Source organism: Bombus vosnesenskii, unplaced genomic scaffold (genome assembly GCF_011952255.1).
Source record: "Bombus vosnesenskii isolate JDL3184/JDL3185 unplaced genomic scaffold, Bvos_JDL3184-5_v1.1 scf7180000013314, whole genome shotgun sequence".
In the NCBI taxonomy this organism is placed as follows: Eukaryota; Metazoa; Arthropoda; class Insecta; order Hymenoptera; family Apidae; genus Bombus; species Bombus vosnesenskii.
Genome location: NW_022882960.1, coordinates 995,510 through 1,014,778, shown reverse-complemented (window position 1 = coordinate 1,014,778; position 19,269 = coordinate 995,510). Strand labels below are relative to the sequence as shown.

Below are 19,269 nucleotides of genomic sequence, written 5' to 3'. Positions count from 1 at the left end.
GCGAGCGCCGGCCTCCCGCGGACTTATGAATACAAATAGCCGCTCACTGCGCGACTCAGATTCCTGATAAGGTACACTCCTGGCTTACCGGTACCACGGACTAGCATAAAGTACGAGCTTAGGTCCTCGCGGCCACCGAGGCACCACCGTTTAACGGAAGATTATCCTCGCGGCGAAGAAAGATTCGCATCGGACGATATCGTCCTTGTATCGGTTGAAAGAAAGGACTCCGGAATGTCATGCAGACGACCTCGCGAGACTCGCTGAGAGATCGAACCGAGGGCGGACCAACCGTATCGGTTTCTCTACACGGACGGTGAAAGAGACATTATTAACTTCCAACAGATATGCTTCTTCCAGGGAACAAGGCGTTTAAGCGAGAACCCGATCGTCGATATATTCGAAGATAAAATAACGGTCGTTCAGCTGACAGAAGATACCTAAGTTTGGGTTATATTTCCAGGAGAAATTGTAGAACGTAACGGAAGCACAATGGAAAATAAAGTATCTTCAGGCTAGAATACACATTCGATGGAAAGAAACGTTTCTAAATTCTTATATTCTTCATCCGAACGAACGTTTGTTAATAAGATATTCGACGATTTCCAGAAATTAATCTGAATATTTCAATATAACGTGTGTAGTGAAAAGTGTAATCGGAATTCGCAACGATCCGCACCCTTCTTTCCTGCGACTGTGGAATGCATTTTACAGTGCCGATAACAAATTACGCGTCTTCATCCATGTTCTGCCTTCCAAGCAGAAAGGAATGCCATCGCTCGATCGGTCATTCCCCGGTTTCATCCGGTCGATCAGTAAGAAGATACCTACGCTCCTGCCGTGCGTTTCAGGATTGGAGACAGTATCTGCCTTTATCTGCGGCTAATGTCGTGTAAGAACTACGCCTCCTTCGATCTACTGACAACCATTTGTTCAGACACTCATGACCACGAGACGCGGCCTGACTCAAAACTTTCTAATGAATTTACAATGTATGTCTCCCTTGTCTTTGGTAAAAATAAAGGACGAACTGTTATAAGGACGATGAATTACAATACGCACAGTCACGAAACAAAACGCTATAATTTCTTTCCTCCCTTTCTTCTATCCTGCGTGAGAATCTTCGTTTTCTATAATTCGTTTGATAGCTTCCACGTCGACCGAGCACAGATTCGTTCAATTTGTCAATGGAAGGTCATCGAGCGGACCTACGCTTAGGCGGTAAAAAAGAAATCCCTGTCCCATAACCGGACCACCAAGAACGACGTGACCCGGAAGGGTGGAGACTCGTTCGCTATCGTGACAGTCACAATCAGTTTTCGACGCATTCTCTGACTGTCACAACGGGAGACGGACACCCGCCGACGAAGGTACTTAGTCTCCGGTGAATGGTGTGTACGAAACGAAGAAATCAAGCGATTCGACTCGGTACAGTTTCTACTACGGTCGGTTTCTACTACGACAAATGTCCTTGCATTTTTTAGTAGCTTATCAAATTTTGATCGTCCTAGCGAAGCCAGTTATGAACGACTATTGACGTTTTCTGATCGAACAAAAAACGAATAAAATCTCCATTGCGATGTTTGAGAAGACGAGTCAGACGAATAAGGTATAGTTAATAGGTATCTTTATTCAGAGATACACACAGAATGAAAAATAGCAGGGTTAGAGCTATTTTTCGTCACCTCTCCATCAGTGTACAATCACCTTCGCATGAAGACATTAAAAATTCCTGCGGAAGCGCGAGGGCGTACGGCACGAGGCGACCGTTAAGCAAACAAATTTAATGCGCGTGTAGAACGGCACCAATTTAAATGATAATGCGCGCTATGTATGCTTCCAAGATTAACTCGTAATAGGCTGGAATAAATGTCGGCAGACCTGTTAGGCGTATCTAGCACTGTTACATGGGGAACAGTAGGTGCTAACTACTTCTGTAGACAAGCTTGTTTATATTGGTGCGCCGTGTATCTCGGGAGGTACGGGTGAATTTGTCCTGCGCTCGATGGCGTCAAGGAAATTGGGTCGCGCATCATCGCGTCCGCCGATCTCGATATTCTTGTTTGCCGATAAATTATTACCCAGTCGAACGACCCCACCACCCTTCGACGCGACTTGTAATTATCTGGACCGGTTATTAAATTTTATCGGTGTCTGACTATCATAGAATCGACAATCTATCAGGGAATATTTCCTGGTGAATTAAATATCTGTGATATTCGACCTATCTATGTATCACGTTAAATTTGATTATAAGAAGAAAGAGAGACCTAATAGAGAAGAGCAAGTTTCCTATTTACGAAACGCGATCATTTGTCACTGGAGTTCGACTCGATTCGTTTAATTAAGAGAACAGGACATAAACCAATTTACTTTTACCAAGGTTCCACGATATCAGTCTATCTGTGGCGTGTCAAGAACCAATGAACCATTAATAACGTCTCCCAAACTTGTACCGACCAAAGAACGACGAAAATATTTCACCGGTGTACGTAATACTTTCCCTAATTCGACGTCGATATCATCGCCCAGGTAATATCGTATCCGTTTCGCGTGGCGCTTATTGATTAAATTCCGGGAGAAAAGTACGGTCTCGTAACTGGGATAAAAAGCATCGCAAAGACGATGATAGCGTGCAAAGGTCGAAGAGTCTTCGAACTATGAGGTAAGTTTGCCTCTGGGGGTGTCTTGTCGATGTTGTCGCGGATGGGATCATGCAAGCTGTGCTCTCCCCACCCCTCGAGCCTCGCCCGTTCTACGTCGGTGAACCTCTTTGCATATACATTCTGTAAGATTACTTTGTGCGGTTTACACCCTCGACCCAGCCACGGCGTAGCTGCTGCTCGTCCTTCAGTACGCCGAACGCCTCGCAGCCCTCGACGAGAGCTCGCTCCTTTTGCCAGGAGGCAAACTACCCTGCAAGTTTCACCTAGAAGGTCCCTAATGTATGCGGAACTATACGAGAGAAATTCCAAGTTCGGCATGCCCGTGTTAGGTACCTTTACGATGAGTATCTAGCACGGTCTCGCTCTTTCTCCCGACTCCAGGAAAGGACGAACTACCGACAAGACTACACCGTAGAAGCGGCGAACACGCGTGATCCTAATTAGAACGCGTCCTCCTCCAAGTGTCGAAGTAAAAGCAGCTTTCTTGTTGCTTCGTTCCGCGTGCCACTCCGCCCGCGAGCATTCAAGAGCGTACGTTGCGGAAGAAAGCGCGGTATCATCGAAAAACAAACGACGTTTCTTCCCGTTGGATGACCAGACCGACGTGGACGCATAAAGTTTCAACGTAGCGTTAACGCCGTCGGAATACCACCCCGTTACAACGGATATTGTATTCTGTGAAAAGAGCAAGGAATATACATACGATTACGAAAATTCTCACGGAGATACAACTCTTAATAGTATTCTTTACCACCCACATTTTCAGCGAATTTACATAAAAACGAGCCAGGGCTCTGTAGCCCCGAAGCCCGATGACTACGAATAACCGCATTAACTTGGTGGCATCGTTTTAATATTTCCTTTCTTTGGCGCGAACGAGGAGTTACGAAACACTTTAGTAACTCGGAAGTAAATTGTTCTGCTTCAAATCTGACTTGTTTCTATAAATCCGCTATACACACAGGCTACAAGTAAAATATGATCATTAAGTGATCAGTAACTACCACGTAAACCAACTAATGGAAGAGTAAATAAACAAACAAATAGATGGCACAAAAACGTTTCTAATATATACATATAATAAATAAACCAGCAAGACCCACACCAAGAAAATATTCGTGCAAATAAAAATTACCGTCGTTTTAAAGACAAATGTATTTCCAAACATGTGAGAGCCCTCTCGGTCACGATTCCCATGGCTCACCCTAATCGTCGACGTCACGGTGCTATAATCATTCGTCGACACGTAGCCACGGCTGCATTCAATGACCTATAACGAGGCTTTCGAAGAAAGCACGACGGAAAATTACGTGAAACGTGTTGATGCGACGACCGGCTGGCAAACGACGCGGCACGCGACACAACGCTAGACGAAGGGCTCATTAAGGATGCGGAGGGCGGAATACCATGGCCATGCTGCATGATAATTACAGCAAAGAAAGCTCCGACCCGGCGGACGCCTTGCCTCTCGAGAGAGCTCCCAAGAGATTACAGGATGTCCGGAGGCGAGAGGATTCTCTCGGCATGTCCCGAAACCCTATCCACGCTCACGACTAATAAAAATTAACAACCGGCCGGTTGGATTCGTACATGAAAGACGGACCGCCACAAATAGATGATGACAGCTGAATAATAAATAATTATCGTTGGGCCCACGCGCCACCCGTGAGCTCTTTTGCGGCGAGCGAAACATAAACGATCACTGCGTTCCAAACGATTCGTATTTCCGGTTGACTTTACATCGCTTACACGTTAGAGATATCGGATAATCTTTCTCATAAAACGGACAGATTTTTAGCGTTTCTTTCGGAGAATGAACAATCTAAATACCGGAATTGTAGGCGACCCAGACAATAATCTATTGTTCCACGATCCTCCACAATATACATACATACAATGAATATGAAAATTCTTGGGAATATGTACATGTGTCGAGGTCCTTACGGTATGTTTTCGTCGGCGAGTTGTGCAACGTTGGAGCATTGCGAGCACGATCAGAACTTCTTCCGATTGCCACGAAGGGTTCCACGTGGCCGATCCTTTTAATCGTTCGGCACGATAAACATATCGAAATTATGATGGAGGATCGAGCGCGTAAAGGACGAGCGGTGGTGATCGTGGCAAGCTTTGCGGCCGCGGCGGAAAGGATCCTCTCGTTCCCGCCGCGTCTGCCTCCTCCACTTTTAATTTTCAGGCGCGGCTAATTATGATTTACGGCAACATCGACGCAACATCCTGATCGGTACGCGAGATACCGCCCGCAGGATATTCAAATGCGATGAATATTGCTCGCCGCGATAAACGGCGCACGAACAGCGACAGACGAGATGAGAAACAGAAAGAAAGAGAAAGCGAGAGGGTGGAACGACGGGAGAGCAGATAGAGAAAGATGCAAAGGAGCTGACTGGCGGGAGGCGCGCGTGTAAAGGATACGAGAAAAGGATTCTTAGTAGTCTATTCGGTATGCAAGATGAGCGGTCAGACCTGTACGCACCGCATCCCTTCTTCGCCAAATAAAAAAAAAAGGAGGTATATCCTTGCGTGTGGATTATTCGATATATCGAGAGCCGGCTGTCCACCATGGTCGCTTCGAATCGTTCGCTTTTTCTCCGATAACTCAGTGTCAAACGTGAAACGGCAGCAGATGGGTAGTTATGATTTGAAAGCAAAACGTTTAAGAACACCTTGTGTTATTAACCGATCTTATCTCGAGGAAATAAAAGATACTTATTTATAACTGAGGAGCTGCTTGATACGTGTTCTCACATGAATTACATCCGCGTGAAGATCATAGTCAGATAATATAAGCTTTCTGTTAGAGCAAAGTAATTTGTCGATATCTTATACGAAGCGAGGGATACGTCAGAGAATTAGCCACATGATTACGCCGTTTGTATGTTTAATAACTGTTTTAAAACGTACCTCGTGTATACACGAATATACACGCACTTTCGAATAATTAACTTCGTGCAAACGAATATATCGTATGAAATTAATAATAGACATCAATATCCATTATTCCCGGAATTACTACGCTTCGTCTCTCAGTTCTTTACCTTTGAGTATTTTTTCATTTTTGCCACGTGCTAGTTCTTACACTCGTACGACTCGTTCAAGTTTTGCAATCGCTCTGCTCCGTTATTTCATACCCTCGATTACCAATCGCGATTAGGAAGTTATCAAGGCGCACCTTATAGCGAGGAATGTATCGTGAAGCGGCAAATTTGTTAATCAATGAACCGAATGGCCACCGGATATAATTTTATGAAAGAACGGCAAAATAATTGCCTCGACTCTAGTATTATGACGATGAAAGAAAAATGCTCCGGCGAGCATCGCTGATCATCTTAAGAGGAAGAAAGGCAAAAAAATTATTAGATTATCGGTTACCTTGTCAGATCGCTTTTTAGTAGGTGTGATAGTGCCGTTAGGCCTGCCTTGGAGATCGGTTTCGCTAGCCATCCGGTTGAAACGTTGCATCCGCTCGCGGAAGCTTAATTGCTCGGTTGAGCCCGGATTCGTCGCGACGGCCTCATCTTCCTGCATGTTTAATATCTCGGATTGTCAAGACTCAGAGAATAGTAACACGTAACGCTACGTCCAGCTACTGATAAAAGGCGGAACCAACAACGAAACAGCAACAGAGTAACACAGAAAGGGTGACAAAAAACCATGTGCTAACATATAAATACTCGACGAGACTAGTACACGCTAAATAGAGGTGCTTATCTATGTCATACTATCATGCTACAATACTAATTAAAGCAACACATCAATACTCGTGGTATCTAAGCATGCTAAATAACTGAGAGAACAATGACAGTTGTGAAAATAAGATTTTCGATTATTCATGACGAGGACACCAGTGTCGTTATGCAAGGACGTTAAGCTTTCGATAGAGGATGAGGAACACCAGTGTCGAGTGTGCTGCGTACGCTATCATACCGCGTAAGTGACATTTACTGTAACCATGAACACCTTTCTACATAACCAAACCATGTACACGCAACACTATTGCGCAATAATACCAAAATTATCTGGCCTCGGTAATTACCCGATAAAGCGAAAACGTGTTCAACCATTTTATCGTTTGCACACTTATTTACATATACGACCACAACCAGGACACTATAGGCAGAACATATACTACGTGGCTTGCGTGTGTACGAGAAACGTGAACTTTTATCAAACACTTGTATAGCTTAACGAGTTATGATTCCCGTATTATAAACGAATCTCAGTCAGAACATGAAAAAATTGATATCCTCTTAATTAACTAGTTAATTAAACTTGACCAAATGATACCGCACCTCGCCTTCCCTTATGATACATAATCCGAATAAAATTTCACGTTTCTTTTTATTGCATTTACTCGTATAAGACAAATACTGACCTTGATAACAGCCTCTGATCCTCCCTTATTCTTGTCCACGTTCTCCTTATTCTCGATCTTGATCTTATCTTGACTTTTACGGCGTGGCGGTACGGGAGGCGACGATGTTGAAAATCCGGTCTCGACTTGATCAACGCCATTTTTCTGTGCACTGATAGCGACTTCTTCGCGGGAGAAATTCGAACACGACTCCTCGCGATGTGCGTTCGTATTATTCGCCGGCGGACTGAGGGGTGCGGGAGGTGGGGACCGGTAGGGTGGCGGGACTCGTAACGGAGAAACCGGGGTAGATATGTCGGCAGTGGAAATAGGTGATCCGATTTGATCCGGAGACGTCAGTTGCAGAGAATTTAGACGATACTTCTTCTTCAGAACCAAATATCTTTCACCCTGCACGAGCAATTTCTTTATGATGCATGGATAGACTCGACCTTGCAGCATGAACGAACATAAGTATTACGTTTTGCGAATTTACCACTCGAATATTTTAAACATTATACATCAACATTAGCTTTCTTGCACCTTTATTTGTATAAATAAAAAGAATACCTAGTACGCTTTACGACGATATATATAGTACGTAGTGTTCGATAAGAAATAGTAAGAAAATCTTGGAGAAAAAAGCTTCCTAGATAACCTCATTTTCCAACAATTGCGCGAAGTACATATTGGAAAAACCGGCAACGTCGCAAAACGTGCAACAAGTCGCTGCTGTCAAGGCGGAAGGAAATTGCTACTCGATGACGCACCTCTTCGTTCTTTATAGTAGCCAGGGTGTTTACATACTCCTTGAACCGATTTCGTGCCTCGACTGCAATGTAAATTTGCGCAATATTCACTAAGTATCGTTAGATTTGACTCCCGGTGTGACGAGTATTAAGATCTGCCCGTGTTTACACACAGCACACCGTGTAACATCAGGGTCACACCTTGCGAAAGTGAGACAGTGATTCGACTACGTCGTATATCAGATTTTCAACATACCTCGTGTTTCCGGATCCGTTAGGAACTTCTTGAAGTGCTTCACCAGATCGTGATTACGAGCAGTGCCCCCATTTTCCAATAAATATTCGCGAATCTCTTCGATAGACAGTTCACTGGGCGTCGCCATCTTGTCACTACTGGTCGGCACAGCAGCGCCACTATCTTCACTGCCTCGCTGTGCTGTCGATAAAAACGACCTCTGTGTCGCACGATACACGCAATGAATTCAGAACGCATTACAACTGAACTCCGATTCTGTTAATCCAAGACAACTGATACATACGTAATTTTTCTAAATCCAATATAGCTAACCAGAAGATATACGTCTAGTACGTATTAATATACTGTAGATGGTAGTATCGTGAAAACCTTCCGTCGCATTGTACGTCATTGGAACAAGTGAGCGATGTCTAATTGCTACTTAAAAATGCAAATAAAAATTATGTATGCGTGAAAATGCATACATGAACGCAACGTGTAATTTCTTCCTTTAATAATGTACTAACGAACTGTAATCATATTGCACCACAAAAAAAATTGTTAACATCATTAGTAACGAGTGCAATCGTTACTCCTCATGCATAACACATAATAGCAGTCAATTTAATTGTATTATAATCGTGTAGGACGCGATGGAATATGTAACGCGCGATCCAGCTGCTAGCTCGCATCCCATGTCGCGATACACGTACATAAAAACCAGCGGCCACGCGAAAACCGATTTTTCACTTCGGAGCCGAACGTATTAACCGTCGATGGAACTAGATATTTGATTCTGCCCGCGCAAATAGACGATTCGTAAAACCTTTTAGCAGCCCGACGCGTTATATTCCATCGATGCAAACATCCGGCTGACGAACCCGTCGCACAAACTAATGTGAATAACCGTGCACAGCCAGATAGAGCTTTAAACTTTAAACACTGCGATTTAAGTGCTGCTATACGCATCGACGATGGTCGATGAAGTAATTGACTTTTGTTACGTTATCTGATACATTTACAAGTTCGAATCAAACGGACCACTATTAATTTTTTAATTACACGCTACACGAAACGTATAACTTAAAATTAAAACTGGTGCCATAATTCACGTTAACTAGATGATACAATAAATGCTGCTGTATGTATATTTGAAATGAGAAGCACTACTAACTACCCAAGGGTGCCATTAAGATCAGTACCTTGGGACCCAAGGTTATCGTACGTGTAAGTTAAAATTATACGTTCTCGATTGCACATCTATTATTCGACATTAAAAGGAACACGCACTCTGACGTTTTGTTGTGACGAGATATTAAAAAAGATAGGCGACGATAAAATCTTGCGCGAAAGTTACTTAATTTATAACAAGATCGGATAGTCAAGCCTTTTAATGGTGTTGATATAATCATCACGATGCCTGGATACGACAGACAAAGAAGAAAGTCTATGATTTGCATAATACGTATAGTCTTGAACAAGATTATCCAGATAATCGCGGAGTTATAATGAGAACAGTTCTTCGCAGCAATGTTTTGTAATGAAGAAAATGGCCTTACTAATCACCTACCGTGTGTAAAAATATATACAAGCCACAAAAGACGAAGGGAGAACACTAGAAGGGACGGAGTATACGTGCGGCACGCATATGCGTGTCCACGGACAGGAAGCGTCGTGGTGCCTTTATAATTAAACCCCTTTTATCGACGATATTCTAATGAAATGACGACTAATGATTGAGCTCGATCCGCGTAAGACTTTGCAACGGACAAACGATTCACGAGTTAAATACATAAGTTTTCAAGTATTGTTAATGGTTGCTATCGTTTCGCCGAAATGACAATGCTGTTAAACACGACCATGAACGCGCATTAAGCGTATTCTGTAACACCGCTTTACAAGGATCATCACGATCAGAGATCGGCTCGATTAAAATAATTACAACCGCGAGGATACGGATTTGTGTCTCTGCAGAGAAAAGGGAAAAATGGTTTACCACGCCAAATAACAATATCAGGGATCTCGTAGAGATCAGATGGTAATCTTTTGACCGCGGTAGCCAACACGCAGCGTGTTCTTTGATACAATTCTAAACCCGGCAGGATTGATGCACGAGATTGGCCATGGTATTTCCGTGAACAAAATGTGTGCACCAAGAGGTCGTCCGGGGGCGAAGCGGTTGCAGCAAGAAGAACGAGCGGCCAAGAACGAGGACAAAGGAATCGCGTCGACGCCCCGTGGCCCCGTAGGTGCATCCACGATATCATCTACCCATGTTCCCTTGCGTTATGCTTATGCTCGTGCATACGTAAAAGATGCGCGAGCCTGCAGCCGCTGCAGCGCTTTATCCGTCTGGTGCAAACTGCAAAAGAGTTCGTGTGATCTACCGCCCAGTGATATGTCGCCGCTGGGATTCCGACGAGAACCGCAAGCTTCTTTTCTTTCCCCTTCCCCACCCTCCCTATAATTCTCCCAACCCGTTTGTTCTCGCGCCATTTTAATTAATTCTTGGACAATGCAACAGGGGAATGCTTTTTTACTGTACACGTTTATCCGAGCGTGTACAAGAATTCATTATGTAATGTATGGTTTCCGCCAACTTCTTTTACTTTCGACCAACGTGAAACGTTACTTCAACGCACACTTGCTCCTTTGTAACCGTGAATCCTGCTCGCATACAAGGTGTGCCTTTATTAATGCCAAGCGTTTTCGACAACAAGTTTATTCAGACGAGACACGTTTAACTCTACTTTCAACTCGTGTCCCCATTTTTTTTTTTTTTTTAATTTCAAAAATTCTAACAACGACCACGTAAAACGCAAATAGGTAATGTCAAAATTTCGGTAGGCTCTGTTCCGCAACAAAAGCTACTCGTTTTCGAATAGAAGTATAGTTTGAAAACGAACCGTTGTATTTCGTATAACCTCACCCCATACATGAAAGTATTGGATATGGTATACTATACCATTGGTTTTCGTGCAACAAAACCAAACCGCGAAGCAGATCCATCGATGTAGCACGGTTGTTACTCGATCGAGCTATTCGCATAATCGACTCTATTCGCGAAAGAACAACCGCGATAAAGGGTCTACGTTTTCTGTTTTTAGCTTTTTTTTTCAAATGAAATGCTTTTCCTGTTGTGGTTTATCGAAACGTATGTATCTCGCAGAGAGGAGAACGGGGCGGAACGAGAGAACTAACGCCAGCTCGGTTTTTGTCAAAGATTCCAGAGGAACGTTACGTAGGGACGTCGTGAGTTACTCGCGTGTATGCACGCACGAACTAAGAAACGCGCGGTGGAGGTGCAAATGCGCTCGCGTCGCTGGCAAAAAACAGCTTCTAGATCATGCTGTCCTCTCCACGGATGGCAAGCAACGCCGACGTGTAACAGTAAATTCGACCTGAACCCGATGACGGACTTCGCGCTCTCTATCGTTTTTGCCATATAAAGGGTCGCAATGGTAGCGCGTATCCAACAGCAGCGACTTATATATTCGTCCATAATTGGAGCGACTGCACTCACTCGAATTGGCTACGATATAAAACATCCCGTATAAAGAGCGTACTTTGGCAGGTTTCTTGCACGGTTTTTACTCCCGGTACCTTTGGTGGTCTCGTTAGAAGGACAGTGGGAGGTCCGCGGGAAAAACGGCAATAACAGACAACAAAGCCAGCGCGTATCTAGTCGAACTCGTCGTCTCGATCGCCTAAAAACCGTGTTTCGAGGAGACGAGTGAAAAAAAGTGAAGCCAGTGGTCGAACGTCACGTCCGTCGAGGTCGATTCCGTACAATTATTACGGTATTATACGCTGCATTATACATTAAGGTCCGATCATTCAGTTCTGAAACAGTTATCGCGATTAATGTACACAGCTAACGAGTCCGTAACTCTACGTTCGAGGAATAAATTTCGTTCGAAACATGAGAGATACGCGTCGCAAGCTAAGATACGGTATAATGCATCGAGCTTCCTTTCGGTGGCTACGTATACCGCACGGCAGCCAACGTAAAACGTTTCGCTGAACAGAGTTATGGGCTCTAATGAGTCGAGGGGTTAAAGCGCGAGTCCCGATCCTCACTGCAAAAGAAGAGAGCTAAAACCCTATCGGACCGTTCAATCTATCCTGACTACCGTTTACCACGGCATCGTTTAAAGTGGCCACAGGTGCTCGCCCGTATATACGCTCGTTCCACGTACCAAAAAAAGAACGAATATAAGGACTGTGAAGCAGCCGATGCCCGCGAGTATGACCACCGAGAGCTGTATGTTTGGCTTTCTCATAGTTTTACCGGATGATTTTTAGTACTTGATCGTAGCGGCTCCGGTTTGTCGGCGAAAAGCCAGTTCGGACTTCAAAGATTCGCGATCGAGCACTTGGCTCTATACAGGCATTACATATTATCATGGCTGGTATCCAACCGAAGCGCGCGTGTCCCCTTCGTTGACGTCGTAAAGCGGCTTTCCGTGCATACAAAGTCGAGGGCTCGATCAACACTCTACGGGGTCGCGTTGTCGTTGGTGGTTAGAGGTCCATGAAAAGAGCAAAGTATACCTTGGCGCGGCTAATAGCTCCGCATTTTTTATTCGGCAATACATATACCACGGAAATTGACCGACTGTTTGCCCGAACGTTTCACACGAAACATTTAACACGCGATCATAGATCAATATCTCGTATAAATACATGTCCTATTTCAGAGGAAAAGCACGGTCGACGGTTTATTTTATTTATTAATTTTTTATTAAACGACGCGGCATCCCAATACAACTATCCGAAATATAAATATCGTGGAGAATTTTTCAAAATGACTAACGATTGGAGCAGTCATTCGGAGAGTTTTCAATGTGGCAGCAATTGCGTTTATCGATGCCCCGACGTTCCACGAGAATGTCACAGTCTGTTGCGATCAATCTTTGACATCGATGTGACAACCCGTGCTATTTCAGAGTGTGTCCGCGCGATAATAGCGACTGCCAAGTGGCGACTATTAGTAGAATTTTAAGCCAGGTACGCCAGTCGACGCAAACGGTAGCAGTCAAATTAAAACGCGTCCCGCCAATGGGGGGGAATTTTGCAAAACAAACAAAAAAGAAATTAAAAAGTGAAGCAATGGCTGACTGTATGAACGTCGAGGTACCAGTGGTGGGTACACTGGGTACGAAGAAGGGCCGAAAATACTATCAACGATTCGTGTCGCTGTCAGTAACGACGCATTAACGCATTCATATCGCATTCCAACCCTTCGTTCGACTGCAGCTTGCTGCTCGATGTCCTCGCGCTCGTTCTTTCTTCTTTACTTTTGTACGCGTCTCGTTACTCGCGCGCTCGCTCGTGTTAAGTCGCGCACTGCCGTGTAGCTTGCGCGAACAGCGGAAAAGTATTCGTGGCTATCAAAGAGTACACAGCCGGACAACGCGTTAAATATGTGTCAAGTTGTAAGCTCGCGAAAAATCTGTCCAGCGCTTTGCTCGTGCTGGTGCTACCGGTGAGTATCGCTGGTAAAAAGTGTGAAACTCTAACTATAGGGTTTCGTTGACGTACGTGAACCGTCATTACGCTCGCGTAATGTAGCACGCGTTTCCGAAACGAGTGTGCACCTATCGCGCGAATCACTCTTCTTGGCTATATTACAATTTGTCGTGCATAGTAACGAACGTCGCAAGAAACGCTGGAAAAAGTTACAGGCAACGCGCCGGTGACAGCGTGTAATAACGCGCCTGCTAAACCGCTAATCTACTCTCGTAAAGTATTTCTCGCGTTCCACGACTTCTGTACAATATGAATGCATAGTAAACAGTGGATGACGCACGATAACGACAGGTACAATTAACGTTTTTTTTCAACCCACCTGCGAGCTTATTACGAAACCAGTCACGAAGAGTTGCCGTGAAAAATCTTACCTCGATGCAACGAGGAAGTGGAAGACGTTCTCGAAGACAAAGTATCATAGGCTGATGTTTATGCGCGCAGTGCACTCGCGTAAAATATATGTTTCGCGTAAATGCGGATAGGATGTGCACATTTTTTCACTGCGTTCTATTTGAATTGAAAAATATAAATCTAAGTTTAATGTAAATTTACAGGTACGAACGAGCTGGTTAAAGACAGGAACATGTCAATGCAAATGGCACGCACTCGCGATGGTTGATCGAGACATGGAAGAGGGAACATCCGGCTCTTTGAGAGGACGTTCGTTCACGATCACAGGGCACCCTTTGCAAGTTCACGCAAGAGGTTCGCGTTGTCTCAGAGAGACCGCTACGCCGCCCACGTCGTCGCCGATTACCGGGAGGTATACGTGAAAGGTAAGGGCAGTTCGATCATGGATAACGATCGTTTATCGGCGCCAGCGAACTATCGTTTTCTGTCCCCGTGTCGACAGATCGATTCGAGGAAATGGAGAATTGCGGTAATTGCGATAAGTAACGCAATATACGTTAGTCGAAAAGAACGACTGGGCGGTAGAAGAAAGTGTTAATCGCTGGTCAGAAGATCTACAGCGCGCATCGATATCCTGTGTGTTCGGTTGACCGATCGGAATGACACAGAGAGGACGATTACCGTGACGCGAGGGCGTCGTCATTTACATTTCCTAAGATGTCATCGCGGAAACGTAGACGGAATCGTGAAGCTTGTTCGCTTAACCCACACAGAGGCTGGAAGCAGAAGTACAAAGTCACGTTCTCCGAGCGGCGTAGACGCGCGGGAAAAGGTACATCGAGGGGAGCAGCGGTTAAACGAAGGACGTAAAAACATCAAGTATGACGGAATATAAGTGAAATCGGAATAATTACAGGCGGCACGGACGCAAATCCTGCAATACGGTAGTCAGTAGGCGGTATGGCCTACCAACAGGCGCATACAGGTATACGCAAGCTCTTTGTCGGACGGAGGTGGAGTACGGGTTATATTGGCGCCACCTCCTGCACGGTTAAGCGAGCGACTAGGGCAGACTTACGCCTTACGCCTCTCTCTCTCCCTCTCTCTTTTCCCCTTTCTCCAGCTCTCTGACTATTCGTATCTCGTTCTCCCTCGTCGGTTCGCCCCTCGACACCTCTCGCTCGCTCCAATGCTCGCTTACTCCGGTCTGTTCCGTTCTGTTCTCTGCTCTTCTCTCCTCTCTCTCCCCTCTTTCGGCGGCTTGCTCGCTCGCTCGCGCGCTCTGCCCTCTCGTCCCTCTCCGCTGATGCTGCAACTCCGGCTCGGCTAACCCAACCTAACCCGCGGGCCAACTTCATTCCACGCCGACTGACCACCACCGACGGCCGTCGTCGTCCTCGACGCCGTCGTCGTCGTCATAGAACGCGGGTCACGCGACACGCCGTGTCGACGGTTACCGTGTGTTCGTGCGTTCTCCGTTCGGTTTTTTCGCGCGTCGTCCGTCTACGACTACCTCGAACTGCTATACGTATCCCGGTTCACGAGTGACAGAGTTCCGGCTGCGGAGACAGCCATCGTGAGAGGGAGAAAGAGGGAACACTTGGTAATAGAAAAGAAAAGAAAAGATAGAGTGACCAAGCGTGTCTAGATATAGTTTCCGGTTTTTCCACGAAACCAGCTGTTAAGGGAGAAAATCAGAAGAGGTAGAGAGAGGGAGAGAGAGGGAGAGAGAGAGAGAGAGAGAGAGGAAGATCTGGGAACCAGACAACCGACCAGGAGAAACAGATTGATCCGAGTCGCGACGTCCCGCCGCGCGGATTTTGTGTCTCGTTCGCCCCGAAGACATTTGAACAGGAAGGAGGAGGAAGAGGAGGGACGATCATGGACATATCGGAAGATTGCTGGGAGCACGTGGGACTGCTTCAAGAGGTTTCCGCCACGGAACCACCCCCGCCACCACCCGCTCCCGACTTCCTAATTCAGCAACAGGAGGTGAGCAGTTGATTTCTTTTTTCCTCGCTGCTACGATACTCTCGTGATCGGGATATTCGATCGATTCGGTGCGCGGTCGAACGAAAAAAGCGTGGGAGATCGGGATCGAACCGTTACAGTTTTTGCAAACACCGGTATCCTTTCGCTTCGAATCGAGAGAGAAATCACGTGTGCGTTAAGATCGATAGGAACCGGTACGGATGATTTACGTTACTGATTTATTACATTTTTTCCATGCTAACGCGTTATTATCGTGTAATAGGTGACCATTTACATTTTTGCGTAACTTTTTCCTCGATAGTATAGTGTTTAAACTAATTAGAAGACTCGTATATTAGGTGAAGCTGTATTTTAAATAATTTACACGGAGCACAGGTGGATTGCACTGTCACGCGTTATCATAATAACATAGTGGACTGGTTTAGTTCCACTGAAACGTTGAAACATTCACCATAGTGCGTTCCATGAAACGAACATGGAAAATTGTACGACGTTTTAAAAAATTGTCGTGAAAATTGATAACAACGACAGCGTGAATCAATTTAACCTCCGCGAATACTCTGCAGGGTATATCGGTGAGATCGATACTTCGTATGCTCGAATGGGATCGGTAAAAAGAGTTCGAACGATTCTATTCTCTCAAAAAATGGATACGCTCTATATAACAATATAGTTTAAACTCCGTTAACCAATTCCGATTATAGATGTGGAATCAAATCTGTGCTACCCCTTAATTGACGCGTTACAATTAAAAGCATGTTCTCGTGCACGCGATCATCGGGGGCTAGTTTTATCGCGGGCACGATGCCATCGACACGATGCACTTTTCTCCGGAACGATTCCGTCAACGACATCGGATCAGTTTTATCGAATTAACTATTCGATATATGTATCCGGTAAAGTGATTGTATCGTCCTTAAAATTCACGCGAATTCGAAAGTTGGCTCGAACGTATCTTTCGCCGCTAATTTTTCAAGTGATTTTCGATCTCGGATCTCGACTCTGCTAAAATACGGGGCGTGTTAACCGTTTCGTGCTTCGTTATTAATTCGTTGCCACTCTGAAAGCATCGTGTTTCGAAGCGGAACGTGACACGAGTGTAAAAACTTGGCTAAGTGAAGCACCAAAATCGAAAAAAGGGAGCCAGCTGTTCCGTGCCTTTTCTGTTCTCTGTTTATTTAACTGGAGCAACCTGCAATAATCCTGCGATGGAGTTTATGGATGGGTCGGTGAGAGCAGAACGAAAAATTTAGATATCGTTATGGTCGCTGACGAGGAGCGTAGTGGCTAGGGTGGCGCGGGTAAGTCGAAGCTAGAGGAAAAGCACGAGAAAGGGCGAAAAAGAGAGAACGGAAGGCGAGGGAGCTCATTCCGTTTCAATTTCGGGGGTCTCGTGTAACGAGCTCTCGCGGTGGAACAGCATGGGTCTATAGGGCGTTGGTTACGGTGCCCTGTAATCATCCCGGAAATTATAGGCATTTAGCCGGGCATGAATGAGCGGATAGGAAAGTTTAAGAAGATATCGGTGGCATCGGTGTGTCAGAGGCGCGTGCAGCATCGACGGCCCGATGCCCTCGGTCCCCCTTCGAGAACTTCTCTCGTCAACCCTACCTCGAGTCCGCTATGCCGCCAATTTCTAAAGGCACCTGCAGCTGCGATGTAAGACCCGATCAAGGCCCAGATTCACCTTCGATGTATTCCGTTCTTGGCATCTTTTCTCTCCCCTGGCCCCGATCGACCCCCGAGTACGTGTGCGTGTGTACACGGACAAAATTCTGGGACAAGAACTATCGGGCTCGGTTAATTCTTCTTCCCTCTCGACGGACGACGATAATAACTGCGGCAACATAAGTTGCAATCAGCTGTCCATTTGTATGGGTGTGTACATTAAGCGGCACGCACACTCGCGTGTGCATTATTATGATAAACGATTATATACGCGTATGTATATAGATATACGATGATTGCGTACACTCGGCCGTGTAGAATCCGTGTGCCGCTGCCGTTATTATTATTAAATTGCTTCCTTAGTGCACGCGAAGAATTATAAACAACCGATCGAGCGTGGTCCGCGACGATACCGGCCGTACCGGAACGCAGTTAAGCTTCCTCGCAGCGATTTTAATACGCTTCGCAAGATTAAAACATTAAAAGCTTCTTCCCAGCACCGGAGACGCGATTTACCCCCGTCTAAAAATTACCGATCGGCGACGTCAACACGTTGCACAACCGCGTTATTACGATGAAAATTGCGAACGGGACGCCGCACAGTCCAGTTCCTTTAAAGTAAAGGTCTCATCGCCGATCGACGGGATCGTTATCTGGACAAATAAGAGAGATCGATTAAAAACGTCAGCTCGTATTTCTTTAATTTTTAACCGGAAAAGAAATACGTAACACGGTGGCGTTCCAGCTGCGCGATAAAATATGTCGACGCGTTGAAACGCTGCGAGTACGACGCAACGCGACGCGACGTGTTCCCGTATCAAAAAATCCGCACCTGCGAGTCGAAATAGTTCGGCTCGTAAGGCCGCCACACGTCTCTCTCGATTAACTCGCGCGCACCGCTCACGTATGAGTTTCCCACGGCGGGCCAGGATGGGCCCGTGTGGGAATATCGAGGCTTATTACTCGCGCATAGGTAACACACGTTCGATCCTTGATCGACCACCGATTTTCGTATTCCTTCCTCGTGTGCGTTTTCTCCTCGCCTCTCTCCTTTTTCGTCTTGTCCCGCTTTTTTCTTCCTCCCTCGTGCCTCCTGGATCGCTCGTTTTTTCTCCCGCCATAAATTTCTTCATTACCTCTACCAATTTTTCCGTTCCTCCTGTTTCTTCGGAGATTTTTTCTCTATCTTTTTTAAACGTGACGTCATCGTACATTCCTATCCGTGTTTCGTCGTTTCTCGTATTCTCTTCGCGCTTTCGTAGCGATTCGGCGCGGCACGGTAATGCAACACGGTATACCCAGGGTAACGCGAGGGGTAAGTCGAAGAGGGTGCGCGCGTTCTCGTTGCACGCGACATTCTTTCAAGCTCTTAAGTTCCGTTCACACCGAAAACCACGGATTCTGGTAGAAAAATACAACGTGGCTCGCTGCTCGAGGCACGTACGCGCTTCGTGAGAGAACTCGGCCGATTCGTACGATAACGACGGTGTACGAGCTGCTTCCGAATTGCTGCTTTCGCTTGGACACCGGCCGGGCATCGTCGTGAAACTGAAATGAGAAGTGGAACGAGGCTGTCGAGCATGGGACTCGCGCGTCACGTCCACGGAATTCCACGCGATTTCCAAGACAGATCGCACTTCTGATCCTCGATGCAAACTGCTTCACATAGCAAAGACCAATCGGCTACGCGTCGACGAGGCTAAG

The 19,269-nt window shown here is 45.7% G+C and overlaps 3 protein-coding genes across 7 annotated transcripts in view; 2 read left to right on the top strand and 1 right to left on the bottom strand.

Moving 5' to 3' along the window:
* LOC117235139 (ankyrin repeat domain-containing protein SOWAHB) overlaps positions 1 to 8,203 on the bottom strand; it is a 113,097-nt gene extending 104,894 nt beyond the window's left edge. For all 5 annotated transcript variants that reach the window (XR_004493629.1, XR_004493630.1, XM_033496892.1 and 2 more), the window contains exons 1-4: positions 8,044 to 8,203; positions 7,809 to 7,870; positions 7,060 to 7,449; positions 6,057 to 6,206 (exon numbers count right to left, since the gene is read on the bottom strand). Coding sequence is in view for 3 of the 5 variants with exons in the window: in XM_033496892.1 (XP_033352783.1) it covers positions 6,057 to 6,206; positions 7,060 to 7,449; positions 7,809 to 7,870; positions 8,044 to 8,170 (729 nt within the window). In the remaining 2 variants the exon portion in view is untranslated. The remainder of the gene's footprint in view (positions 1 to 6,056; positions 6,207 to 7,059; positions 7,450 to 7,808; positions 7,871 to 8,043) is intronic.
* Positions 8,204 to 13,134: 4,931 nt separating this feature from the next.
* LOC117235221 lies at positions 13,135 to 15,076 on the top strand. Its single transcript, XM_033497055.1, has 4 exons — positions 13,135 to 13,180; positions 14,109 to 14,122; positions 14,212 to 14,330; positions 14,807 to 15,076. Exons 1-4 carry the CDS (start codon positions 13,135 to 13,137, stop codon positions 14,958 to 14,960), a joined length of 333 nt encoding a protein of 110 aa, XP_033352946.1. The 3' UTR covers positions 14,961 to 15,076.
* A 603-nt stretch (positions 15,077 to 15,679) lies between these two features.
* LOC117235112 (homeobox protein caupolican-like) overlaps positions 15,680 to 19,269 on the top strand; it is a 74,086-nt gene continuing 70,496 nt past the window's right edge. The window contains exon 1 of the mRNA XM_033496845.1: positions 15,680 to 15,897. Within this exon, the coding sequence (XP_033352736.1) occupies positions 15,787 to 15,897 (111 nt within the window). The 5' untranslated portion in view covers positions 15,680 to 15,786. The remainder of the gene's footprint in view (positions 15,898 to 19,269) is intronic.

What these genes read in the sequence shown, in the direction of transcription:
- LOC117235221 (XM_033497055.1), top strand. Translation starts at nt 13,135, where the DNA reads ATGGCTGACTGTATGAACGTCGAGGTACCAGTGGTGGGTACACTGG. An exon ending in CCGGGAGGTATACGTGAAAG is followed by an intron (nt 14,331 to 14,806) that starts GTAAGGGCAGTT and finishes ATATAAGTGAAA; the next exon opens with TCGGAATAATTACAGGCGGC.